At 58.8% G+C, this 26745-nt stretch overlaps 3 protein-coding genes and 1 non-coding gene across 4 annotated transcripts in view; all 4 read right to left on the reverse strand.

The window, feature by feature from the left end:
• Positions 1-2222: 2222 nt before the first annotated feature.
• Positions 2223-11157, reverse strand: CPNE7 (copine 7). Its single transcript, XM_054840113.1, has 16 exons — positions 9902-11157; positions 8535-9006; positions 6329-6511; positions 6183-6257; positions 5620-5694; positions 5429-5512; positions 5255-5344; positions 4939-5037; positions 4462-4548; positions 4286-4345; positions 3929-4062; positions 3777-3831; positions 3568-3619; positions 3322-3455; positions 2922-3158; positions 2223-2727 (listed from the first exon to the last, which is right to left on the reverse strand). The coding sequence occupies exons 2-16, from the start codon at positions 8757-8759 to the stop codon at positions 2590-2592; spliced, it is 1728 nt and encodes a 575-aa protein (XP_054696088.1). The 5' UTR covers positions 8760-9006; positions 9902-11157; the 3' UTR covers positions 2223-2589.
• A 120-nt stretch (positions 11158-11277) lies between these two features.
• Positions 11278-15865, reverse strand: RPL13 (ribosomal protein L13). Its single transcript, XM_054840114.1, has 6 exons — positions 15823-15865; positions 15399-15514; positions 14769-14910; positions 13199-13372; positions 11991-12047; positions 11278-11487 (listed from the first exon to the last, which is right to left on the reverse strand). The coding sequence occupies exons 2-6, from the start codon at positions 15500-15502 to the stop codon at positions 11329-11331; spliced, it is 636 nt and encodes a 211-aa protein (XP_054696089.1). The 5' UTR covers positions 15503-15514; positions 15823-15865; the 3' UTR covers positions 11278-11328.
• Positions 15070-15151, reverse strand: LOC129212511 (small nucleolar RNA MBII-202). Its single transcript, XR_008579192.1, has one exon. It is a non-coding gene; the product is annotated as a small nucleolar RNA MBII-202 (small nucleolar RNA).
• Positions 15866-17048: 1183 nt separating the features above from the next.
• Positions 17049-26745, reverse strand: part of SPG7 (SPG7 matrix AAA peptidase subunit, paraplegin) — a 32759-nt gene continuing 23062 nt past the window's right edge. Inside the window, exons 12-17 of the mRNA XM_054840112.1 lie at positions 26042-26152; positions 22708-22823; positions 21488-21644; positions 20801-20964; positions 19678-19755; positions 17049-18022 (exon numbers count right to left, since the gene is read on the reverse strand). Of these exons, the coding sequence (XP_054696087.1) occupies positions 17813-18022; positions 19678-19755; positions 20801-20964; positions 21488-21644; positions 22708-22823; positions 26042-26152 (836 nt within the window). The 3' untranslated portion in view covers positions 17049-17812. The remainder of the gene's footprint in view (positions 18023-19677; positions 19756-20800; positions 20965-21487; positions 21645-22707; positions 22824-26041; positions 26153-26745) is intronic.

The raw sequence follows: 26745 nt of genomic DNA on the forward strand, positions 1-26745 counted from the left end.
ATCTCCCCACCTGAGGTGTTCGCACCCAGGGGCTTGTGCCCACCATCCCACCCCCCCAGCACCCTGGGGTGCCCCCAGCAGGCAGCACCCTGAGCCCCCCCAGCCACTGTCCTGCCGTGCCCCAAGGAGTTGCCGTATGAAGCCACTTGGGAGGCGCAGGCACCATCAATAATTAACCCCTGGCTTAATTAACCGACACCAGCGGGGTCAGCGGCCCCGGCAGGAGCAGGACCCTCGCCAGGGCTCAGCGGAGCTGGGGGCAGGCGGCCAGACCCTCCCTGGGGACGCCGGCACCACGTCCCGGTGGTCCCAGCACCCTGCCTGCCCTGCCGCCACCCCCCAGCCCAGCTACGCTGCCGCTCGGCGCCACCCGGCTCGGTGACGCTGGGCACCCCGACACCCTGGGGTCCCTCTGCACCCGCCGGCGGGCACCCGGCCGGCCCCACGGATCGGGGTGCCAGGGCAGACCCCTGCCCGCGCCCAGGGCCGGCTGCCACCGCAGGCTCGTCAAGCGCCAGGTTTCTATGGCGACGTCTATTATCCTGCTTTATAGGAGATGAATCAGGAGCTATAAATACGCGGGTTGATCGGGGCGGCGCGGGCAGCGCGCTCTGCCTGCGTGCGGGAGTGCGGGCAGCGCCGGAGAGGCACGGTGGGTCGGCGTGGCCGTGCTGGTGGATGGGTGACGGCTCCCAGCCGGCACGGCTGCCCGGATGGGGCAGGGTGGCACCCCTGTGCCGGCATCCAGGATGACGGCACCGGCCCCGGAGCCCGGCTTGGTGGCACGGGCGTGGGTGGCAGGCTCTTGGGTGGCCCCTGCCCTGTGACAGCTGCCCCGGACCCCAGTTTCAGTTCCCGTGGTGGCTTTGGGTCACCCCCCGCCCCGGTGGACGTCACCTCCCGAGGAGCATCTGCCGGCACCAAGACGGCAACGCACAGCACGTGGCACGGGGCGAAGGACACGTGGCGCACCGCGCAGTGTCACACGGCACGTGGCAGGAGGCGGTGGGCACACAGCGAACACACCCGGCTTTCGGCACCGCGAACGGCGCACAGCGCTTGGTGTGTTGCACGTGGCAGCGGTGTGGCACAGTGCCCGTGCACGGCACACGGCACACGGCACACGGCACACGGCACACGGCACATGGCAGGCAGCACACAGCCCATGACCCAGAACATGGCACGTGGAATGCAGCACATGGCACACAGCACACGGAACACGTACATGGCGCATGGCGTGTGACACGCAGCACAGCGTACATGGCACATGGCGTGGCAGATGGCACGACACGGAGCACATACCATGAAGCACGCAGCAGGCGGCACACAGCACACGGCATGCGGTACACACGGCACACGGCACAGAGCGCAAGGCACACGGAATGTGGCACGTGACACATGGCGCACAGTACACGGCACACGGCACAGTGCGTGGCGTGCAGCATACAGCACACGGCAGACGGCATGTGGCACACGATGCGTGGCATGCAGTACACAGGACATGGCAGAGTACACGGCACACAGCGTACGGCGTGCAGCCGTATGGCACATGGCACAGCATGTGGCACTCAATGCACGGCACGCAACCCCCAGTGCATGGCACGGCACACGGCACATGGCACACGGCACGCGGCACATGGCACATGGCACACGGCACGCGGCACATGGCACACGGCACATGGCACACGGCACACGGCACGTGGCACATGGCACACGGCACACGGCACACAGCACACAGCACATGGCACGTGCCACGTGGCACGCGGCACACGGCACGCGGCACGTGGCAGAGGCAGTGTGCTGGCAGGGGCAGGAGGAAGGTGCCGGCGCTGCCTCCACTCCCTCTCCCATGGCCTGGGTTCCAGGGCCCCGGCAGCGGCACAGCGGGGCAGGCGGCCGCGCCGGCGCGACTTGAAAGCGGCGTCTGCTCCAAAGCACCGCAGCTCCAAAGCGCCGGCGCAACCCTGCACGCTGCCGGCCACCAGTCTCTCCGAAATACAGGGGCAGCCGGAGCGGCCGTGTGAGCAGCCGGGGGCCGGGGGCCACATTCGGCTCTTGCTGGCTCCCCCCTTGCCGCCGGCCGGGGCAGGGCAGCGCGGTGGCACGGGGAGGGATGAGCGGGGACGGGCAGCACCCCGGGAGCTGCCTGTCCCTCTGCCCGCACCCCGGGGAGCACCTGGCAGGGAGGTTTGGTGTTGGCACCCAGAGAGCACGCGGCACGGGCACAGGGCTGGTTGCTTTATTGGGGGGAGGGGGGGGGTGTGTTGTCATGCAGCCTCCAAACGATGTCACAGCGACAGACAAGCAGGGACCGAGGGGACAGCAGGGACGGAGCAGGGATGGGCTGTGGGGCACGGACCACCAGGACCGGACAACGCCCGCTGGGGACCCCCGGCCCCCCCGGGCAGCACAGGGGGGGTCCTGCACCGGGGCACCGGGACCGTCCCGTGTCCCCAGCCAGGTACCAGTGGGGCCGTGGTGCCAGGTCCCGGTGTCCCCCTGCCCGGCGAGGAGGGGTCCGCGGTGGGGCCGGGGCCCGGTGGGGACCCCGTGTGTCCCCGTGCCATGCCGGGGGGAGCAGGGGGGTCCTCACTGGGGCGAGCTGAGGTTGGAGTCGGGGGTGTGGGGCTGGGGGCAGCGCGGCGGGAAGGCCTTGTAGCTGTAGTACTCCACCACCTGCTTGGGCACCTCCGCCAGCACGCACTTCGCCAGGGCCGTCGGCGACGCCTGCGGGACGGGGGACACCGGGGGACCCCGGGGGACAGGGGTGAGCCGGGGGGGGCACCAGGGCACCCGCCCGCCCCGGTGCGCGGAGCAGCACCCGTAGGGGCACCGGCATGCCATGCCGCGATGCTCCGTCCTGCCGCGGGGACGGGGGGGGACGGGGGGGGGGGACAGAGGACCACCGATGCCCCACTCACGTTCTTGAACTCCCGGAAGGGGACGAACTGGACGATGTCGCGGAGGACGGGCTCGCCCTTGGGGGAGCGCAGGATGCCATCGTCCCCGTCCAGGATCTGCATGTCGGTGAAGTCGGCGTTGCCCACCCCGACGATGATGATGGACATGGGCAGGTAGGAGGCGCGGACGATGGCCTCCCGCGTGTCCGCCATGTCCGTCACCACCCCGTCCGTCAGGATCAGCAGGATGAAGTATTGCTGGGGGGGGGAGGGATGCTCTGGGGGGGCTGCCCGGCCCCACTGCCAGCCCCATGATGGGGGGGGCGCAGGCAAGGGCTCAGCTGACGTGGGAGCAGCCACAAGTGGCACGAGCGTCCTGGGTCTCAGCCCAGCCCAGAGCCAGCGGCCGGGGGGGCCCTACCGAAGCCTCCTTGGTCCGCTCCTCGTCGGCCGCCACGCGAGCCACCTTGGAGATGATGGGGGCCACGTTGGTGGGGCCATAGAGCTGGATTTTGGGCAGGCAGCTCTGGTAGGACTCCACGACGCCCTGGATGCCTGGGGGGGGATGCAAGGGGTGAGGGGGGGGCACGTCCCGGCAGCATCAAAGTCCGGCATGGGGGGGGGCCACGGGACCGGCATTTCCCCCCCCCGTCAGAGCTGGACTCACCCTCGCACTCATCGTTATCAGGGTTGAAGTTGATGGCAAAATCGTGGGAGACCTGGAGGGTGGGAAGGGAGCGGGCAGCCGGTGCCCACCCACCCGCCACGGCCCCCGGCACCTGCCGAACCCCACAGGAGCCACGGCCAAGGGTGTCTGGAGGCACAACCGCATCCCTGGGGTCCCACGGGGCCCCGGCACCCTGAGCACCCCCTTACCTCGTACTTGGGGGGGATCCTTGCACCAAAGCCCAGAGCCGAGAATTTCTTATCGCTGCAAGGGAAGAGGCGTGAGGAGCCGGGGTGGCCGTCACCGGGGTGGCCGTCACCGGGGCGTCCTGGCCCCCGGGGGACCCGCTGGACCAACCGACCTGTCGTAGTCCTGGCAGATCTCGCCCACCGCGACCAGCGCCTTGAGGTACTCGTTGGGCTGGTAGGGGTTGATGTAGTGCAGGGAGCAGCTGTTCCGGGGGTCCCCGTTGGACGCCGTGAAGTCGATGGCCACCTGGTGAGGGGGGGGGGTGGCGGTCAGGGTCCACCCACGGTGAGCGGGGCCACCAACGTATCCCCGCTGGGGTCGGGCGGCTCTGCCAGCCCCGCTTGCCGGCACCGTGGCACAGCCGCGGCTCGGGGGAGGCGGGATGCTCTGCCCGCGGCCCCCGGCTCTGGGGTGGGCACGTGGGCCCTGCCTGTCCACCGGCGCCTCGGGGTGGGGGTGCGCTGCTCACCGTGAAGTGGATCTGGCAGCCGCCCATGATGTAGTCCAGGAAGGAGTAGACCCTGTGGATCTTCCAGAGGGACCCACGTCAGCCGGTCCTGCCCCACGCTGCCCCACGGCAGCTGGGCTCAGCTCGGCACGGCTGGGCACGGCTCGGCATGGCTCGGCATGGCTCGGCACACTCACCTTCAGGTCCAGCAGCACCACGACCCCCGAGTTCTTGTAGTTGCGCTTCTTGATTTTGTACTTGGGGTTCATGCAGTCCCACTGCACCTGCGGCACGCAGCACCCGCGCTGCCTGCGGCCCCCAGCGCCAGCACCCCCACCGTGACCCCGCAGCCCCACGGCTCTGCAGCGCTGTGACCCACAACCCCCCAGCCCCATAACCCTGCCTGCCCGCAGCCCCCCAGCCCCACGGCCCCACGGCCCCCGGGGTGCAGCCGCCTTCCCCCGCTCCCGGCCAGCCCCCGGGTTCCAGCCCGCCCGGCCGGGGCCGATTTCCCCAGAGGAGCCCAGACCCACCGTGCCTTCCCCAAGAGGGGACAGCAAGGGGACAACAGCCCCAAAAACCAGAGGAGGAGCCGGGAGGTGCCTCCTGGAGTGAGATCTGCTGGCGGCACGGAGGGGTGACCCCCAAGGCTGTCCCCGTGTCCCCGCGCCCACCTTGTTCTCCCCCATCGCCTTCTGCATCTCCTCGAAGGTGGTGAAGAACTCCCCGATGAAGTCGTGTTTGCCCCGCGAGTCGTAGTCCCACACCACGCACTGCAGTGGGACACGGCTCAGCCCCGGCCGGGGGGGGTCGTCCCCCTGCGCCCCCCAAACCGCACCCAGCCCCGGCACGGTCCCGGCACCGTTCCCGGCACACCCCGCAGCCCCGGTGGCTCCAGGTCCCCGGCACGTCGCCCACACGGTGCCGTAGGGACGCGAGGGGACACGTGTCCCCGGGGCAGGGATGGGGGTCCCCGTCACCCTTCCTCACCCTCAGCTTCCTCTTCTCCTCGCAGCTGCAGAGCGAGTTGAGGGAGACCTTGAAGGGCTCCCAGATGGGGCTCAGGTTGTTCTTCACCACCTGCGGGGCGAGGGGCTCAGCGCGGCCGGGCAGCCGCCGGGGCGGCCACGAGCCGGTGAGGAACGGACGCTGCCGGGGCCTCACCTCGGTGCGGTACACCAGCTGCTCGCTGCGGTCGTCGTCGATGCGGTAGATCTCCAGGAAGGGGTCCGACTTGCTGAAGAGGTCCTGGAGGAGGGAGGATGGGGCAGAGCATCATCTGCCTGCCCTGCCTGCCCTGCCTGCCCTGCCTGCGCAGCCCTCCCCGACTCCCCTGCCTGTGCGACCCAGCTCACCTTGTCGTCCAGTTTCTTGGCCCGGAAGGCAAGCTCCACGTAGCCGTTGTTCCCCGAGATCTCCTCCGAGATGACCTGCGAGGAGAGGTGGCCACGGGGTGCTCAGTGCCTGGCACGGCTTTGTCCCCCTGCCCTCCCTGCCTGCGTGGGCAGGGTGGTGCCCCGGGAGGGGACAGGATGCCACGTGTCTCCCCCGGCATGGTGGGGACCCCCCAGGGTGGGCAGCAGACATCAGCGGGGACCCTGAGCCCTCCCCACCCTCGAGAGCCTGGGGGGCGGCTGGATGACAGCTGGGACAGGAGGGGGGCCACTGGGGACCCCCCGTGTGCCCCAGATCAATGCCACCCACGTGCCCCAGCTCGATGCCAACCCAGCACCCCAGTCCGGTGCCACCCACGTGCCCCGGTCTGGAGCCACCCACATGCCCCGCTCGGTGCCACCACACCACCTCAGCTGGGTGCCACCCACGTGCCCCAGCTCGGTGGCCACCCCAGGGTCCCTGCTCAGTGCCACCCACATGTCCCCAGCCCGGTGCCACTCCCGGCAGGGGTTCGGCCGCTCACCGTGATGGTGGACTTGCCCGCGAACTTCCCATACTTGAGGAACAACGGCTTCGTCACCCGCTTCTGCGCCACGATCTGCAAAAGCCGAGGGGTTGGGGCGGGGACGCCGCCGGCGGGTGTCCCCGGGGCGAGGGGCGCGGGCTCACCTGCCCCACGGTGCACTCCATGCCCCCCAGGAAGTCGTCGTCGTGCGTGCCCACGCTGGCGTGCCCGTGGCTGTCGTACACCTCGAACCGCAGCTTCTGCACCTCCTCGAAGTAGTAGTCCACCGTGAAGATCTTGGCGAAGACGGGGTTGAGGTTGCTCTTGATGACCTCGCTGCGGTCCACCTGCACGGCGGGAGCTTGGCTTGGGGGGGGGGCAGCGGGGCCAGACCCCCGCTCGGGGCCGCATCCAGGGCCAGCGGGGCGGCCCAGGACCTTGGGATGCCCGAGCTTGCCCGGAGCCAGGCACGGGGATGCAGGAACACAGGGGCACGGGGACGGGGACGCGGGGCAGCTGCCGGGAAGGACCAGCCCTGCGCAAGCATTTACCTGCCTGTGCCGCTTCCCAGGCGAACGGCATTTGGAGGCAGCGCCGCCACTGCCTTGGGCAGGGAGGGGTGCCCCGAGGGTGCCAGCCCTGCCGCCCCCCCGCTCCTGGGGGCACCGCTCCCTCGGGGGCTTGGGGCAAACCCCCTGGTCGGTCGGAGGGGACGCTCTGGCTCTGCACCGCGGTTTGCTCCGCTCGGGCAGGAGCAATGGGCTGGTGACCAGGATGAGCCCCTGCGTTCCCAGCCCGGGCTGCCCAAGGGCAGGGGCCACCGGCCACCGCGGCCCTGGCAGGCGGGTGGGTGCTCAGCGTCTCCCGGCCGCGCTGGCAGCGGGTGCCGAGTGGCTTCCAGGAGCCTCCTCCGCACCCCGTCCCTGCCAGCGTTGACTCAACGGGACGCATCCTGGCCAGGGCACCCTGCCAGCCCGCCGGCCCCTGCCCACCGCCGGCCCGGTCTGGCAGCATCTGCCAAGCCCACACCGCTGCGGTGCCTCCTGCGTGGGCACTGCCAGCCCCACAGACCCGGCGCGGGGCTCCAGGTCCCGGCCACCTCGGCCCCTCCAGTGCCACCCGCTGCCGGCGCGGCCGGGGCCGTTTCGGCTCCCGGACCCAGTGGGCAGCGGCTGAGCCGGATTCAGCCACCGGCTGGGCTGGGGGGACGGGGGCGGGGGCGGCTCATAGAATTCCTGCAAAGGGTGGCCCGGGAGAGGCCCTCTTGGCTCTGGCCCTTGCACGGCACGGCATGGCACGGCACGGCACACAGAGCACGGCACGGCGCACCATGGCACGGTAGGCACACGTGGCTCGGCACAGCGCGGCGTGGAGGAGCCGCAGCCCGCAGCTGGCACGGGGCCCCTCGCCGCCCGCCCTGGCTCCAGCTCCGGCTCCGGCGAGCAGAGTCGATTACACGCGGGGGGATTTAGCGCTAAATCCGCCGGCTGAGCAGCCGTGATTAGAGAGCGCGGAGCTGCCGGCGCCAGCCCAGAGCTAAGCCGTGGGGGAGCGATGGGAAGGAGCCGTGCCAGCCCCAGCGCCAGCCCCAGCGCCAGGGACCCACAGGGCTGTGCCGTGAGGGGTGCACGGCTGCTGCCCCCCCTCTGAGGTGCCCCCCAGCCCTGAGCAGGGTTACCCCAGCCCACAAGCCCTGATCTACCCCAGCGGTGGCCAAGGTGGCCCTTGGCCCTGGCCCGGGGCAGTGGGGCCGTGCTGCAGCCACGCACTGTGGGCACCCCGTTCCCCCCGTCCTGCCGGAGCCCCGGGGTCCCAGGGGACTCGCTCCCACCCGGGGGGGGTGTGTGTGTGTGTGCACACTGCCCCCACGTGCTGCCCGAGCGTCCCACAGCACCCTGCTCTGCCCTGCCCCATGAGCCTGGTGCTCTGTGCCCCCTGCACCCCGCTCCCCACTATCTCCCGCACCTTGTACTCTGCTCTGCACCCTGCTCTGCACCTTGCACCCTGCACCCCACTCCCCACTATCTCCTGCACCCTGCTCTGCACCCTGCTCTCCACTATCTCCTGCACCTTGCACCTTGCTCTGCACCCTGCTCTGCACCCTGCTCTGCACCCTGCACCCTGCTCTCCACCATCTCCTGCACCCTGCACCCCGCTCTGCACCCTGCACCCCGTGCAGTGGCTCCTGCCCTGTCTCCAGCCCCGTGGGCATCGCAGCCACCCCAGGGCCGTCTCTGCTGCTGTCCCCATCCCAGAGACACAAACGCTGTGCTCAGCACCCTGCACCCAGCCCCGCCACGGCCCCGCCGACAGCCTGTCCCAGCCCTGCCCCGCTGCGGTGGGTGCCGGCGGTGCCCCCCACCCTCCTACCTCCATCCACTGGCCCTGGGATTGCATCAGCAGCAGGACGCAGGGGTCCGACTTGTTGAGCGTGTCACGGTCCAGGAGGTGCTTACAGCTCACCCGCAGCTCCACCTTGGAGAGGACGGCCAGCGGGGCCTGGGGCGACAGCTCGGGTGCCTCGCCCATGGTGCCCGTGGTGCGATGGGTGGCCGGGCGCGGTGGGGGGCAGGCGGCCCCGTGGGCAAAGGGCATGCGGGGGGAGCGGGGCGGCGTGGGCAGCCGCTGCCTTCGTTGCTGTCAGGGAGCCGGGCAGGCGCCCGTCATGCCCGGGGCACGTTGCCCCGCGGTGCCAGGCGTGGGGATGGAGCCCAGGTGTGCGGCGTCGAGCAGGTCCGTGGTAGCAGCGGGTGTTGGCGGGATGCTCTGGTGGGTGGAGGGGACCACAGGGACCCCTCCGAGACGGGGTGGCCGGTTCCAGTCCAGATGGCTCCACGGGGCTCTGCAAGGCACCAAAGCACGGTGGGGTGAGCCCGAGCCGGGTCACCCCTCATGACGCTGCCTGTGTACCCCCAAGCGCCAGCCAGCCCCACGGGCAACTCTGTGCCCCCATCCACCCACCAGCCCCCCCAGCCCAGCCAGGGGGTCCCACGGGGCTGTGCCCAGCTCTGCCTCAGCCCAGGGGCAGGATGCATCCTGCGGGGAAGGGGCACCCCAGTGGGGCTGGGAGGCTGTGCAGGAGCGAGGGGCTACGCAGGCAGCCCTGGGCCCCCACCCCGGGGTGCCCCTCCCGGTGCCGGGGAGCAGAAACTCCCCTCCCGTCCCCGCAGGCAGCTCACCCCCCGCCCGGGCAGGGTGCGTTGGCGAGGGCAGCAGGGACGCCAGGTCCCTGTCCATGTCACCAGGTGATGCTGGCAATGTCGGCCACGTCTCGCTGCCCCGAGCAGGGCTGGTGGCACCCCAGGGCGACGGGGGATTTCCCCGACGCAGGGGACAGGGGCCACCCTCCACCTGGAGGCTGGTGACACTCAGCCAGGCGATGCTGCGGTGCTGGGTCAGGTGCTGGGTCATCGAGGGTTTCTGCCAGCACCAACCCCAGCCCGGTGCATGTCCCCCCCACAGCCGCAGCCCCGGGGGGTCCCTGGCTCGGGCTGGGGCAGAGGAACCCTCCTGCCCGCCTGCCCGTGCCCAGTGTGCCCAGCCCAGCCCAGGAGCTGTCACCGCAGCTGGCCGAAGTTTCCCGGTGAAGTCATGCAGGGCCCAGGCCCTCCCCGGCACATGGCTCTGGTGTCCCGGCTCTGGCGGGCATCGTCCCCCTCCCCGGCATCACGGGCACCCCTTGGCATCCCCCGGTGGAGGGGGCACCGGCTCCCACCCTGCCCGGCCGCCCCCCTCACCTGGGTGCCAGCGGCCTGGGCTGCACACACAGCCGGCCGAGGGCTGGGGTCGGTGTGCCAGCCAGAGCCGGTGTGCCAGCCAGAGCCGGTGTGCCAGCCGGAGCTGCCGCCGCTGCCACCTCCACACAACTGACTCAAGCTGCAGTTCGGGAGCGGAGCCCTAAGAGGGAGACGACAAGCTCCGTTAACTGTCTCGCTGCCGGCACCGGAGCAGAGCCCACCGGCAGGCACCGGGGCTGAGTGGGGTCCCCAGGGCGCCCAGCACTGCTGGCCGTGCCAGGGCATGCACTCCCGCTCCTGGTGAGCCCTGCCATGGCACAGCCCTCGCTCCCAGCACCCCATGGCCCCTCGCCCTCCCCAGCTGCTCCCCCTGGGGTGCTGAGGCCCATCCTGGTCCTGGCCCCCAGCGCAAGGACAGGGTGCCCCAAAACTGCCAGGTGCCCTCCCCGCGTGCCGGAGCACCCAGACCCGCACCCTGTGCACGCGGAGCCCTGGGTGCCCCATCCCTTGGCTGGGGCTGTCCTGGCACCCCCTGCTCACACACATCACCCCAGCGCTGCGGTGCTGTCAGCTCGGCTTTATGAAAGATGATGTAATTAGTCCATATTTGGAGGGATTAAAATGCAGATGGGGCTAATGAGCGTGAGGGCACTGCAGGGCCCTGGGCTTTGGGAGCTAATCCCCAGCCTGGGTGGCAGAAATAGGCCACCCTCTTTCCCCGCTCCTCCCGCAGCCCCGTGGCACAGCCCAGGGATGGGGTGCAGCCGACCCACGGCGGGGGGACGCAGGATCCGAGCGCAGGCAGGGGTGAGGGGGCTGGGAAGGAGGAGCCGGCAGCCCACCGCAGCACCCGCAGCTCTTGCTGCTGTGTTTGAGCAACCTTGAGTTCATCCAGCTGTGCCGGGGCTCCAGCCGGCCGCCGGCACCAGAGCACCGCATCGCGTCCCAGCCCCAAGTTTCTGTCACCCAGCTGCTAACGAATACAAACGACTCAATTATCCCAGCACGGGTGATTCGCAGCGCAGCCAGGCTGCAGCACAGCCCCAGAACTGATTAGCCAGCAAAGGGGCTCGGTTCAGTGCTCCCCAGAGCAGGACAGACCCCGTGACCCACGGCACCCAGCCCCACATCAGCCCCCATGCTGGGGCAGAGTGAGCCAAGGAGCCCCCCCGACAGCCAAGAAACCCCCCGAGCCCTCTCCAGGGAGGCGCGCAAGGCCGAGGTGTGCATTTTGCTCGCTTTCAAGGAAGTTTGGAGATTTCCCGCGGCTGAACAGCAACTCCCCCAAACCGCATCCCTCCAGGCGCAGCAGCCCAACACAGACTGCTCCGGAGCAGGCAGCTCAGTCCTGTGCATCTGCCCTACAAAGACAGCACACTTGTATTTCTACAATTTTTTTTTTTATTGACAGTTCTAGGGAGAACAGTTCATTTCTTCTTCTCCACATCCTGCTCTGCCGCTTCTTTGGCGCGTTTCGCACGGATCCCAAAGAGCCGGGCGTTTGCCCGGGCCATGCGCAGGCTGGCGAAGGCCTTGAAGTTCTTCTCGTCTTCCGAGATAACACGGGCCTTCTCCCGTTTGAAAACCTAGTGGGAAGAGAGCGCCAGACAGTCAGGCTGCACATCAGAGGCTCCCAGAGAAGACTGCATGGAAGGCTTAACACAATTAATCTCGTTACATTTTTACCACTAGCTCCAGGATGCTGTTAGGAACGGAACATTTGTGCCATCTACAGGCCCTGCCCTTATCATCACTCCACCAGGCACCTCATTTCAACTGGTTCCTAATTTGCCAGCGCACGTCAGCACAAGACCAGAACGTACCGGGGAAAAAAAACCCAAAACCCAAGCGCAACATGAAATCTGAGTCAGGTTTGTGGCGCCTTATCAACAGTGCCTTTGAAAGCGGCAAGGGTTTCCGGAATTGGTAAAATACAAGGACACGCTTGACCTGCTCCTGGTTTTCTTTCATCCAGGATGGGACGGGTCTGGAGACAGCGACCCTTGGCCGTAGGACACAAGAGAATCATCTCTATGCAGTTTAAGTCTTAATTACGTCACACAGAAAATGTGATTTTAATTACACTTACATTCTTGATCGGCATAACCGGTCCAGTCAGCTGAGTTGCCAACTTGAGTTCCTCAGCCTGTACAACAAGAGGACAAAACACATCATTTTTAAAAAACCCAGTATTTAAAACTTCTCAGGCTAGACCTTGGTTGAAAACACGCCTCGTACACAGGTACCCAGCTTAACCACACCGTTAACAATTCTGACTGGAGATTTAACACTGACTGGTGACGGATCCAGCATTTCAGCCGTGCAGCTACGGGGGTACTTGGCGCAGACGTGCCGCACCAACCACCCGCGTTTCACCTGGCTATTGATCAGCCCGAATCTGGCCAGAGGAGCAGCGGCCTGTAGGAATTCTGCCAGCTGGACAAACGTCGACAGCCACTGTGCCATCTTCAGTTTGATACCCAGCATATTCCTCAGCAATTCCTTCTAAGGAATTCCAGCTTCTTGTACGAGCGCGGCATTGCACAAAAAGGTTAAGTTTTATTTTAGGTAGATGAATTCAAGTCAATAAATTTGAAAAGGTATTCCAGATGCAAGTATCTGTACCTCCTGGGTACAGAAGTTTGAGACCCTTCCTCCCGTCCTGGCAAGCAGCCGAGGACGGTGGGCTCCACGCTACGGTGAAGTGGCTCAGAGCTGACGCTCTCCAGAAGAGCGAGCACAGCTCGAGCTCACCACCTTGCTTCACAACTTGCGCCGCCCCGTGGGAAGCGTGTTTACCGCAGGCAGAGCCAAGGAAAGCAAACTACGCTCTGATCTCAGCGAGGCTTTAATGAAAAGCATTTTTGTATGTCAACAGCAACAACCTTCTCGAGACTGCCTTACACATGGCTCTCACCAAAGTACTCTAGTGAAAGCGTGCCGCCACCCTCCTCCTCCTCCTCAGCCTTTCCATGCAAGCTGTCACCATAGCAGAACACAACTCCAGACGGAGTTTTCCGCCATTCTGACAATTTAGCTTTGCAAACTAGAATTCAACTAGTTGATCAACAACCAGAACTCCAGCAAACAGACCACTCAAGGAGTCCAGCCCCAGACCTGAGCTGCACCCCTTCAGCAGCACGCCAGCCCCAAGGCCAAGCGCCTGCCCAAGGCACTGCCATAACGCCGGAGATCCCCGCCGAAGGCGGCTCGGCCTGGCGCTGGGCTCAGCCATCCCCAAGTACGTGCACGGGAACCGCGCTGCCTGTCAAACATTTCCAGCAGCCAGGTACTTACAGAGCTGTCTCCCTTCTTGGGCATAGCCGGCTTCCTTGGGAAGAGGATAAGCTTGGAGCGGTACTCCTTCAGCCTCTGCACGTTGGCTTGCAGCGACTCGGTAGACTTGTTGCGTCGTCGGGGATCCACAGAGATTCCAATAGTCCGCGCAAACTTTTTGTTAATGCCAGCGAGCTGAAGAGAGAGCGCACAGTGTCAGCGTCCAACAGCTCCCAATATCACCCTGCTGCTGCTGCTGGGAGCTGCCCTGGGCATCAGCCAGACAAGGCTCGGGGCTGAAGGAAGGCTCGGGGGTGGAGGAAGGCTCAGCGCCCGACCCAACGGCCCATCGGCAGCGAGGGTCTGACAGGGGAGCGACCATACCACAAAGAGAGTCCTGGTGTCTGTATCTGAATGCTTAAAATATCCCACAGACTTTGCAGTAACTTTTGCAAATGAATTTCCTCAGAAGAACAAAGTGCAACCCCTGAGTAGTTCTGGGGGGACATTTAAACTCTGATACGTGAGACAAATCTATGGCGTCAGCACAGGATAGCTCTGCTTCATGGAACACTGGAAGCTCTATTAAAGATGTATTTTTTTGTAACCATCTTAAACAAAAAACCACCTCATTTTCTGTTTAAATACAAACATCTGCGTACCATTTTGTATTTCACCATTATCCAAAAATTAAAGAAAAATAAAGTAATGAAGCATTTGGCAGCCAGAAGAACAATTTTACTGCTTCAATGCACTAATTTCACTGTTATAAACGCTTTAATTAGACGCTAAACAACGCACAGGAGACGGCTGCGGATGCTGGCTGCCAGCAAGCGCTGATGCTTCTTCCTGCCCGCTGTGAGGACAGGCAGGTAGGGGTTTCTGCAGACCACCACGATCCAGCTTTGAACAGCTCATCAGCTCAGCACGCCTGGGAAGGTCACAGAGAACCGTTTCCTGAAGCAACGGAGAGCATGGAATACTTCCCACAGACTTTAGGTGTTCCTAAACCAACTCGTAGCTGTTGTGTGAGCAGCAGCTGCACCTACTCCGCGAGGCTACGCTGAACAGGTCCCTGTCCTGGCGCAAGATCCCTTACTTCTCTTTTGAAATAAGTTTACTTATTCACGATGTGAACAGGGTCACATTGGCTAAAATTTTCACATTAGCAGAAACATGTTTCACAATGAAACAAAAGAATTAAATGAAGAAAATGTTATGTCTTTTTTTTTTTTCTTCCCCTAAAAAAGTAGTTTAGGAGACTCAATTAAGACTTTGCCAGAATCTGATTTTAATGGAATTTTGTTTAAGTGACAGTCTAACCAGACAAACGGTTTACTTGTCAAAGCAACCTTTCACTCTGACGTACACTACCACATCCCCATGCCAGTTAAGTTACAAAGAAAAGGCAAGACCAGTATTTTTTATGCCCCTGTGGAGCTAGCAACACCAAACGTCTCCCCGGCTGAGCCAACATCAGCAGACACCGATGCCTCAACATGGCACTTGTCTACGTGCAGAACAGGACAAGATGACCGAGCTCAGACTCAGAGTTAGTTTTATCAGGCTGGGATCAGCGCTCTGTACTTACTTTAAGCTCTTCTAGGCTGAAGCCTCTACCAGCACGGACTTTTTTGTGGTATCTGATAGTAGGGCACCTCACTATAGGCCGGATAGGCCCGGCCACGGGACGGGGAGCGATGCGGCGAGCCTTCGCCTGGCGGGCCTTCCTCCTGGAAGGTCGAAGGAGACAGCGGTCAGGAACACTGCACTTCTGCCAGATGCGCCACTCCTGTGCTGCCAGGTGACGCAGGGCAGCGCCTGCTGCACAGGGATCTCAGAAACAAACCCCAACACCAGCCTAGCAGCTCAGACAAGCAGTGCCTGCTTCTACAGAGCAGCTGCAGCCATCAGATAGACAAGGGTTCGAGGGAATCATCAACGTGGTACAGCGATTCCGGAGATTTCTCATCACTTGACTGCAGCTCAAACGGCCTGACCCTGACCAGAGACCCCACACCAAATGCGCACCCTGCTGCAACCCCAGCGCCTTGAGCACGTCAGGTTCGGGAAACAACTTATAAATACAGACACAGCACTTCAGCTTCCTCAGCAGCACGATACAAGACGAGAGGCAATTTCCCCGCGCTAGAGGAGCCAAAGCAGGCGGCAGCAGGCCCGGCAACAGCGGCCCCGGGGAAGCCGGGCCGCGGGCACTCACCTGCGGATCTTGCGGGCGGGCTGGTTGAACCATGTGGCCACTCGCCGCTGCCAGTCCTTGTGGAAGTGGGGCTTCAGGATCATGCCATTGCGGCTGGGCGCCATGGCTGCTGCGGCCTGCGGATACGGACAGGGCTAAAGGCGGCCGCCAGGGTACCGGGGCTGCAGGGCCTCCCCCGGCGACGTGGACGAGGGCCCTTCCCCGGCCCCATCCCACCCGGCCCGGTGCAGGCCCATGCCCAGGCCGGGCCCCTGTCAGCGCCCCGTCGGGCCCGGCCCAACCCTCCACGCAGCCCGCAACCCCCGCGCAGGGCTCCAAGCGGCCCCAGGACACAGCCCGGGGCACGGCCCAGGCCCGGGCACGGCCCCCGGCGGGCGGATGGCGGCGGATGGAACCCCCCGGCCGCGGCAGCGCCCCGACTCACCTCCCGCCACGGCAAATGGCCGACCGGAAAAGGAAGCGCAGGCTCCGAGCACGCCGGAAGTGCGGCAGCGGCGGCCAATGGGCAGCGCCGCGGGAACAACCCGATGAGGGCGACGGCGCCGGAAGCGCTTGGCGGCAGCTTCACCGCGCCCGCAGTAAAGATGGCGGCACTTTAAAGGGCCCGCGCACCCCGATTGGGGCAGGCACCGGCAGGGAGGCGACAGCCGGACGGTGCCGGGACGCCGCCCGGGCCCCAGTGCCGGACTCCTGCCTTCGTGCCGGGCATCCTCACAGGGCTGACCCGGCCAGGAGAAGCAGCTTACAGCTCCACCCAGCACTGCTGCCATGCCCTCTGCTGCATCCAGCACCTCCGGCCCAGGGCGGATACACAGCCGGTGGGACAGAGGGACACGGGGCAGGGGTTACACCGTGCCCAGGTCCCCGAGAGTCCTGCAGGACCGCGTGGGATCCTGCTCCCCTCCACATCCATGCCGCACAGCAGGACTCTGCTCCGCCATCCGCCCCAGCAGGGCTCAGCCACGCTGGCTGTGGGGGTGACAGCAGCACAGGGTGCAGCAGGACTCAGGGGACACCACCACCCACCTCGGCAGAGCCCGCGTCCCACAGTGGCACAAGCCCTGGCCTCAGCCGAGGAGGGATGGCATGCCACTAGATGGCACGGCCACGCCGGCTGCACCCTGGAAGCCACCAAGGATGGCCATCGTCTTCGGCTGCACAGAGCTGAACCCTCCCGGAAAAGGGTTCAGCTACGACTTTTTAAAAATAAGATGAGAGAAGGCTTGAAGTTTCATCTGCTGCTGGAAAAGTGGATTCAAAGAATGAACTTGTGAAGAAACAAATAGGTTTAGAGGAAAAAAAAAAAATTTAGGCCAGTAGCAGCCCAAATGTGGAAAACCACTTCTGCCCCTGACAGCAAGGGAAGCTGTCCCCACCAAGGTGACAGCCAGCACCAACCCACCCCAGGGAGGGCTCGAGGCTCTGTGTACACAGGTGGCTCTATGCTGGGACAGGGCAGAGGACACTGTGCAGAATACCCTCCTCCACACCATCATCATCAGGAGAGGCCCTCTGCTCCAGCCTGGCTGGCTGAACAGGAGCCAGTGACAGAAGCTATCAGGCTGGGCTGGGCCCTTCCAGGTCACAGACAATCCTTATGGAATAACTCAAGACAATTATCTTTCCTAAAGGATTAACCCAGACAGAGCATGCCAGGCACCAACAATCATTTTAATGGTTTCCCTGATGAATGACAATCAACCATGTCATCATGGCTTGTTTTGCAAGAGCCATGAGGATGGAACCAGAGTACTGCCAGCTTTTTCCTGAGGCTTCCCATGGAACACACCTGCTTTTCTCGAGTCCCCGAGAGCACCCCTCCAGCTCCGAGCCAGCAGTGCCACCAAACAGCCTTCCAACGTGTAACTGGGAACCGCTCTCTGCAACACTAGTTTCCAGCATCACACATTTTATTCTAGGGAAGCCTGTTTTTCAGTTTCTATTTTATGCTCAGCAGCAAAGATGATCAAAGGTTACGGTGGAGTCACAAAAGAACTGCAGCAGCTCAGCCTTGCAGGGGTTTCACTGCACCGACCATTCTGGCACTGAAGGGGACAGCCCCGCACTCCTGCAGTGTCACACAGCATAGCGAGAGGTGGCTTACAAGGACTCCACAGGATCTGTCACCCTTAAGAACATGTACGCTGCTCCTGTGTACAAGAAATCTTTCCTGCAGATCAGACTTACCCAGCTCCTAATCACTACTACCCTGCTGAGAATCGATTTCAAAATCCTAAGGAGTTCTCCTTCCTGCAGGGAAAAGCTCGTTAAAAGAGCCAACGTAGCCATCCCTTGATTTTTGGGTAATGGCAGCACAGAGATTCCCTACTCAGTATCTTTGATTCTGGAGCTGAAAAGGATCTGTGTCCAAAAGAAGCCCCTAGAGTCCTCCTGTTCTGCATGAGCAGTGGGCTTCAGACTGGTCTCAGGCGTGGTTCTTCCTCCTCCTCATGGTTTGGTGGCTGCTGGGGCATTTCTTCATCTCTTGTGTCTTGCTTGTCTCTCTCTGCTTGAAGCCAGCTCTGAGGAGCTATCATTTTCTTTGGCCCGTAGGGTGGAGGCCCAATCAAAGCTTCAATGTCATCATAATTTATCACTTCTTTCTCCAGGAGGGCATTAGACAGCTAGAAAGAGTAAATAAGGCATAATGAGGCGCAGGGGTTTGAAAACAGCCTCTCTGAACTCATCTGAACTCTCCCTGCCAGCTCAGCATCTGGACGCAGCACGTGCTGCAGCCCAGGAGGAGCAGACCCTGCCTCACCGCACCTCAGACGGGGTGACCCAAAGCCTGCTGCAGCCAGCGCAAAGTTCTCCAGGCTGCCAGCACCTTTCACAAGAGTGTTTTTGGCCAGGAATACATAGTATGACTGGAGGGAATAAAGCAAGCTCTAGGGAACGATTTGTTGAGTCCGAACTCCAGGAACGATTAGAGAAGTGCCCTTCCTGCCACTGTACCTGTGGTCCTGCCTAAGATGCCAGAGTAGCAGCAAACGAGACCAGAGCCAGACCCGCACCCCTCCCCTGTACACACAGGGGTAACAATGAGCCGCCTGTTCCTGCAGGCGTGGGCTGAAGGTCACCAGAACTGCCTCTCCAGCAAAGCTGAATTCTCCGGCCCCTCTGCCAGCAGAAGGACCACACTGGAGCAGCGGGTGGCTGTCAAACACTGAACAGCTCAATCCTGCTGACAAGATGCAACGCACTGGCCTGGCAACCAAAACATTTACTCTGTAGATACTTTGGCTTAACTTAAAAGTTTTTCTGTGATGAGCCTCTAGCAAACATCTGACTGCTGTTAAATGAAAGGATCAGAACAGAGGAGGCCTGCAGAGAGGAGACCCCTAACAACGCCCCTGCCTTCAGAGCACTCCCAGGGCACTGTCCTGGGGACAGGGCTGTGATACGGCCAACAGCAGGGTGTCCGAGCAAGCAAGCTCTGGCTACCTTACTATGCAGTTACATAGCTGAAGGGGTTTTTGTTGTTTTAAAAAAAAAAAAAGATTTAAGGAAAAGGATTGTGTTATTTGCAAAACATGCAACACTAAGTTGACTCCTGGTCATCTTGGATGTTATGGACCAAACTTCTGAAGGAAAGAGCAAGTAGATGCACAGGGTGCTGCAACCCAAGGATGGCTCAGCCCAGAGCGCTGGGGACACAGAGGGGAGGAGGCAAAGCTCTACGCTGCAACAAGGACTCCTTGGTATATCAGGTACCAAGGATCTGGCAGGTGAAAACTGCCTGGAGTCACCAGAAAGCATGAACCAGCACCAGTCAGCCAAGGTGATGGGCCCCTTATTCTTTCATCAAAGGCAGAAACTGTCCACCTGATTCCTGTACATCTACAGGACCTGGAAGGATGAGCTGCTCCTGCCTCTGCAGGCTTCACAGAAACAGTCGCTGTCTGCTTTCCAGGAAACTGCACTGCCAAGAGGCTAGCAGAGAAGTACAGGTGAGGGAAACAAGTTCTAGCTTTGATGACTTCCACAGAGCACTCCTACTCCTCTACCCTGCAAATACCAGCTGGTGTCAGGAGGCAGACTACTCTCTGCTGGTAAAGATACACATTCCTCCCCGTGCCTGCTCCTAATCTGGGGGATACGCAGTAAACAGTCACTTGTTCACAACACGAGCCCCAGCACTCCCACTACAAGACTTTCTAGGACCACAGAAACACCGCAATGACTGAGCTACACAGCACAGAAAGCAGCAAGGCAAAACACACCTGTTAAAAAAACCCAAACCAAACCCAACAACCCCCCCCCCCCGACTCCAACTTACTGTTTGCAGCTTGTCCCGGTTCTCCAATAGGAGTTTTTCTGTGCGTCTGTAAGCCTGAGCCACCAGGACTTTTGCTTCCTAGAAGACAGTAACAAGAAGAGAGATTTGGAGCACAGGTGGCAACAAACACAACACATGGATAAACAAGGAGAGCACTGAGGGATGGAATCTGCAAACCGAGCCAGGCAGAAAGTGGTTCCCATCAACAGAAAATTCAGAGAAACCATTTGGAAAAAAAAGCTAAATGAGTATTCATGACAAGAAACATTAAACTCCTGCACTAGCACAACTCTTCAGTGGAGTCCCAGCTGATGGGAAATGCAGTCTAATTAAGGAGGCTGTCTAACAGCAAGAGATGCAGCTCAGCACAAATCCCAGGGAAGTACAACCACAGTGCTTCAGAACCAGAGGTTTTTTTGTTTCCAGCTATTTGACTTTAACTAAAGCAATGTGGGGTGTTTTTTTTCAGTAATGTAGCCAAATTTCCTGTCAAAACAGGCTAACATTTTTCAGCCAGTCTGAACTACCATTTTGGTTAGATAGCCTCTCTGATCTAGGAAGTGGAGACATTTAAATTGTGCAACTGAGGCTTTAAGACACAGGGTTCTTGCAATCAAAGCATTGCACAGCCATGCTTAGATATACATGGGACTCCTGAGGGCCTGGAGAGACTTCATGCAACAGAATCTTTCCCTCGCGGGTATCTGTGTGCAGTTCCACAACCACACTCCTATTCTACCCAAATTATTCCTTCTTCCCCCGCAAAGCATTTCTCCCTCTCTCTAAACATCACATTTGCACCTCCTGTCTCCCTGAAGCTCGCTAGGGTCTTGTAAACACTGGAACCAGGACAGTGGCTTTCACAGTTTTATGCATTGCAGCGTATTTCACAGCCGCTCGCTGCAGCTTCAGGCTGAACTCAGAGCTATACGTGATTTTGCCTGTTCTTAATGCCTCACTGCACAGTCCTTACACACTGTAAGAGGTTAAGTGCTCAGCTGTTGGAATTTACTACTTAGCAGCTAACAGAAAAACGCAAATTGTTTGGGACAAGTTACATGCATTTTTTCACTGAACTGCAGGAAGGAAAGAAACAGGAATGCGTAACCAAGGGCAGCCTTACATGGTCCATCATTTGCTGAAGTCCTTGGCTGAAAGGGTGCCGACCAATTCCAGCTGCACTCTCCAGATCCGGGAAGGAGAGCTGCCCAATGCTGGGCACCATCCCGTACTGCTTCACCATGGAGTAGGCTATCTTGGTCACCTTCTTCAGGTCATCCTGTGCTCCTGGACAGGAGAGACACAGATGCAATGATTACCAGCTCTGAGCTGAGTGCAAGAGCAGCACATCCTGAACAAACATGCATTCCGCTAGTCGACAGACCAGAGGACCCACAGAAGCTCGTGGAGGTGAGCACTCCACCTGCTGATGGACCTCTCTATACATATGGCAAGACCCATGCACGACAGCGAGTGCAGCTACCGGTAGCTAGCTCACGCAGAGCGCTTACCTGCCACTGCCCGCTGTTATCCTGTTTGGATATCACTACAAACACGGCACAGAAAGCTCTAGGCCCTCTCACTCAGTAATTGCATCTGTGGCCTTAGGCTTTGGGACAAGTTGAAGACAACACGGTGACAACCAGGAATGAGACACCCCAAGATCAGAACACGCAACTGGACATTTCTCCTTCCCAGGGTGAAAAAACCTCTGTCTGTTGCTCAGATCACCCTTGGGCAGAGCAAGTGCAGAAGCTCAGGCTCTCTTAGCCCATTCTCCACCTGCCTGTGCTGGGGTCTGGCTCCTCACCTGTAGTGACTTTGTTAAAGGTGATGGCCTCGGACACTCTCCCCCCCAGCGCCATACACATCCTCTCCAGCAGCTGCTCCTTGGTGAAGAGGTACTGCTCTCTTGGAAGGATCTGAGCGAATCCCAGAGCTGCGTTTGTTCGAGGGGCTATGGAAACCTGCAACACAGAGCAGCTCCTTCAGTTCAGAGAACAAGAGGGCTCCCAACTACAGTAGAGGGAGAACAGGAAGAGGCCAGCATTCCCAGTGGAATTTGTTGAAAGCTATGGGGGAGGCTGACCTACAGAGGCACAGCCAAGGACTGCAGCACATCACCATTCCTGTACTGAAGGCTCTGCCTTCACAGCTGCAGACATACACTTTCTGCTCAAGAAATGAAAAGGAAATGGTCCCTAACAGCAAGCCAGTGAAATCCTGAGATTTAGGGGTTGCTTTGGAGGGTATAAGTCAAACAGAATTCACTTTACTGTGTTCCAGAATCACTTGAGACTACCTGTAAAAGGATAGGATGTCTTCAGAAAAATAGAGCGCCATTTCCCCCACCCACTAAATGAGAATAATTAACAACAGTTCAGCTTATACAATAGGTCATTCAGAGTGAATTTGCTGCTGGTGGCGAGCCAAGGAGCTGTCGCCCTTGTCACTTCCACTCCCCACCTCCCTCCAGCATCAAGGCTTTTCAAGGAGGAGATGTGCATGGAGGGAACACAGCCTGGGGTGCCAAGGGGAAGCTTTTCCTACAGAGAAGGGCTTCAGGCAGACAAACTCCCAAGCGTGCCGATCTGAGAAACACATCTCTTCCCATCAGTATCAACAGTAGCTTCACTGGCTGCAACGTGCTGGCAAACTACAGCAGAGAAAGAGATCATGCACGCACACATGCACACAGGGAGCAGCACTTTGTGCCCGGAGGAGGTCCATGAACTGAGCAGCAGCAGGAGACTCCGTTGCTCCAAACAGCTTTACAGTTGGGTTTTAACTGCAAGGCTTCTCCTACAGCTGGTTCATCAGCTTTGCACCATCACTATCATCAACAGAGCCTAATAATGGATTTCCTCCACAGTGTATTTGCTATTTATTTTGCTGCGGTATTCACAGCTCCAAGCTCATGGAGGCCAGGCAGGATTCAACACAAGTCCTACAGAACAATCAATGCATCTTGAAAGGACTCTTCCCACCTGGTGACACGCTGCATTACCCGACAGCTGGTAGCAGAGTTACCTTCATCACAGCCTCGGTGTGCTCCAGCAGCCAGCCAACCAAGGCATGACCCGATTCATGAAATGCCACAACCTTCCTCTCTTCTGGTGACAAGATCTTACTTCTTTTGGCAGTGCCTAGAGGAACACAGACAAGGATTCGATAAGACAGCTGGCAATAGGTGTAACCAGCAGGGCATAATCTTGTACAGCTAAGTGCATAAGCTAGCACAGTCTGTGGCTGAACAGCCAACAAGCTTCATATCACACTCCGTCTCGGGAGATGCAGTAAAGCCACCTTCAATTACATGCTGTGGGAGAGGTGTGCTCTGTCCCTGCAGTGGAAAGCAAATCGATGCTTGGATTGCTTGAAAACACTGGCAGAAACTTTTTCCCCCCTCTCCCCTTTACAACAGACTTAATCATTAGACGAATAATTTAACATTTGATTAGATTACAGCTCTAGAACGCAGAGCTCTGTTCTGTTCCCAGTTCTGCCAAAGGCATATTACACTACATCTCTGCCCAGGGACAGATCTGCAACAAGTCAATCTACCATTTGGAAAAAACCAAACCCAACAAAAACAAACCAGAGACTAGCTAGAGTATCATACTAATTTTGCTGCATGGTCTTTCAGTCCCTTAGGCAGAACATGAGAGAAGCCAAGATGTTGCATTATATATATGAGAGGTCCCAGTTGAGATTCTTGTGCATTAGGAGTGTTCAAATTAGCAAAAGACCAAGAGTATATTTAAAAAAAAAAAAAAAAAAATCTTTCTCCAGACCCTGGAAACATCTCTGATTACACATGGCATGCTCCATCTGAGCTTACTCCCAGACTCCTGAGAACTAGCAAATTAAGCTATAACTCACACTTAATACTTCCTCCAAAAAGGTGATTTTTGAAAGTGTCTATTTTCCAACCCAGTAGTCCGTAACGCAGAAAAAGTCCAATTAGGATTTAAAAAAAAGCTGAATGGAAGTAAAACTTCTAGCACGTAGAAAATACGTTAACTACAGAATACACTGCTTATCAAGTGCTCGTCACAGCTCCGCGTGTTGAATGCAGAGAGGTACCAGTACTTTAAAGTCGACGTCTCCGCACAGTGCCAGGAGCAGCAGGGGGTAGAGCAGGCAAAGTCAAGAGCAGCATTATACCAAGCTTGCTTGATGTCTTGGAAAACAACATACTATTAACATTAATTTTTAAACAAAATCAAGAGCTTTATTAAACAAGGAAACAGCAAAATTAGCGTGGCAGATCTTGTAAAATTACTGCTTAGGGACCCCAGAAACCACTGTGCCCTGCAAGGCACGATGGTGATGGAATAGCACATTAACTGCAATAGCCTTGATTTTCATCAGTCAGTCCCTTACCCTGCCTTCAGCAGGGTGTGCGCATGTGCCTGTATGGCTCTTTCCATAGACAGAATGTATATATATACTTGCTATATATACACACACACTTAAAAATTTTTGGAAGCATTCCTCTGTCAGCCCACCAAGCAGGGAGGGCCTGTACTCTTCACAATAGCACACAGCATGCCTACAAAGATTATTTCTTTTCCTACATAATCTCCAGGCAGGAAAGTTCTCTGAAGGCCTGTACTTATCATATTTATGAGACAAACCACCCAGGAAACAACTCTGGTGCAGCTTTGCTGGCCTTACACAGTGTACACAAACCCCGCCAAGAAAACAGGCTCCACTACATCTTCTAAAGACAACCCTAAAAGCCTCTGTGCACTCAGCAGGTTTCCTCCCTCACTCCCAGGAGACCTGACTTACTGACTGCTTTCTGTTCCCAAACTAAAAACACAATGGGGACTACCACAGAGAGAAGTTCTTACTCCTCCCTTACAGCAACACAAAGCTTTAAGGCTGACAGGGCCTCTGGACTTGCAAAGTTCTCTTTTGATTCCACACCACTCTTATTAAAACCAGAAGCTTATAATGGAAAGCATAGTAATGCCTTCTTTCTTTCAAGAAAAGCTTTTATAGCAACTGAAATGCCCTCTGGATTGTGAAACCCAGAAGCATTCCTATTACATGGCAAGGGTACGTTTAATATATGGGCCTGGAGGGTTGTTTGGGGTCTTTCAGGCTTAGCCTACAAAAAAATAGTCAGGTCCTGCTAATACGAAAGAATCCGATTAAGCAACAAAAAGACTTTATGGCCTCCTACACACCACACAGCCTTAGTGAAGCAAGTCAGCAGTGAAACTGCCGAAGCCCATGCCCTGCAACACCCCACCACATTAATCCCAGATATTCCTTCTGCTACACATCCCCTGTGGCCTTACTTGCTTTTTGCTTTATCTTCCAAGTCTGGGGAACTAAGGCAAGGGTGGAATGCAGAAAGAACGAACAGCCAAGCGAATCCCTACAAGTTTGGTGCTTTCTCTCCTGAGGATGGGAAAGTAAAGCACATCTTTGCTCCACCTGATGAGGACTTCTGCACTACAACTAGAGTCGTCTCGCTGTCCACTCCAGGGAGCTCCTTCCTGAGTACAGTCTGGGCTTTGTGCGACTGTGGCCACAGTTACCCAAATCACTCCGAGGGTTTTGTTTTTAAGAGGCAGGTGGAACTGTCAGGAATTTTCTCAAAATTCTTCTCTTAAATAAGAAATTGTTTAGGCATTTTCTGATGAAGCAAACACTCAAGACAAATTCCAGGATCAGGAAATAACTGACCCAGTACAAACATCCTGTTCCACATGCTCTAAGAAAAGCACAGCATGCCACTCTGCTTGCCCAGGCTCAGCCCCGGTAACGACACTGCAGCCTGGAAGCAGTTAAGTGTCTGATTATGAAAACCACGGCTTGGCTACAGGGCAGTTCAGACCAAAACCCACCAGAATCAAATCCCTCAGGTAAAGGCAAGAGTTCTGGGAACTCTTTTCCTCCTCCCTATATTATGCTGCTACAGGGTAATCTCCAGAGGCTCCTCTGCTGGCAATTGCACAAGCGACAGGGAAAGGCTGACAGGATGTTCTCAGAGGGAGAACAGTACTCTACTGTCTTTCAGTTTATTCTGCCAATTCATCAAAGCCTGGGCTTTGAGGCCAAAAAGAAAAATCCCTAATTTCTTGCTGTTGAGGATGCGCAGCCTATTTGTTATTCATGTTTATGTAGCAGGTGTCCAGAGCAGCAAGAAAATCCCAGAGATACTGCCACATTTTTTTTTTTCTAAAAACCCCAACTTTGTAAACTAAAGGCAGCCATATAGATTTGAATTCCCCTCTTTGCTGTTTTGCTACTGGCCATCTTCCCTAAGCTATTGGTTCTTGAGCCTTCTCTCAAGAAGTGTGGTACAGATTAGTAAGACAACAACAGAAACAGCTGGCTCACTTACCTGCAATGACTCTTTCCACGGCATACTCAAAGTTGAAAGTATCAATGGATTTGTGACCTTCTCTAGCAGCATGAAGAGCAGCTTCATTACAGATATTCGCTATGTCAGCTCCTGTAGACCAGAGTTTACGGGAATTACTTTGGATTTGTTATCTGAGAGAGATTTCAGGGGACAGAAGAGGCAAGAACAAATCTGGAGAAGGACTTAAGGAAGTCAAATAGCCTGCGCTTTTTTGTTCCTTGGGAACAGGGAGCAAACCTAGTCCATGGTGTTTATGTTGGATTTGAACAATGCGACTGCCTTGGCAATGAACGCTGCATTGCCACACAGAGGACAGAGTTCAGCAATCAATTAACAGGCTAAAGCCAAGGCTGGCCCTCAGCGACAGGGGAGTGGCGTGGGCAGTCTGGGTTGGCACGGGCTGCCGCACTGTTCATACAGCAACCGCACAACCTCTGTGCGGAAGAGAAAGAACATCTGTTCTGAGTTTGTGTGTGTGTGGGTGATGGTGGCGGGGGGCTGCTGAAAGAAGTCACGAAGAGGCAGTGTGCTGGGGCCTGTTAGAGGGGAAACCCAGAAAGGATATTCCAGGAACTCCACATAAACAGGAACTCTGGAGCCCCTTGCTCAGCACTGTTTCAAACTCCTAGGGACCTACCCTGGAAACAGGCTCCATGCAGGAGCCAGGCAGAGTTGTCCAATTT

This window comes from Grus americana, chromosome 13 (genome assembly GCF_028858705.1).
Source record: "Grus americana isolate bGruAme1 chromosome 13, bGruAme1.mat, whole genome shotgun sequence".
Taxonomy (NCBI): domain Eukaryota; kingdom Metazoa; phylum Chordata; class Aves; order Gruiformes; family Gruidae; genus Grus; species Grus americana.

Coding starts and splice junctions, on each gene's coding strand:
- CPNE7 (XM_054840113.1), bottom strand. CDS start 8,759: ATGCCCTTTGCCCACGGGGCCGCCTGCCCCCCACCGCGCCCGGCCACC. Junction 6,258..6,328: donor TGGAGTGCACCGTGGGGCAG/GTGAGCCCGCGC, acceptor CGGCTTTTGCAG/ATCGTGGCGCAGAAGCGGGT. Junction 3,456..3,567: donor TGATAACGATGAGTGCGAGG/GTGAGTCCAGCT, acceptor ATCCCCCCCCAG/GCATCCAGGGCGTCGTGGAG.
- RPL13 (XM_054840114.1), bottom strand. CDS start 15,502: ATGGCGCCCAGCCGCAATGGCATGATCCTGAAGCCCCACTTCCACAAG. Junction 14,911..15,398: donor CCCGCCCGCAAGATCCGCAG/GTGAGTGCCCGC, acceptor TCGACCTTCCAG/GAGGAAGGCCCGCCAGGCGA. Junction 13,373..14,768: donor TCAGCCTAGAAGAGCTTAAA/GTAAGTACAGAG, acceptor CTCTCTCTTCAG/CTCGCTGGCATTAACAAAAA.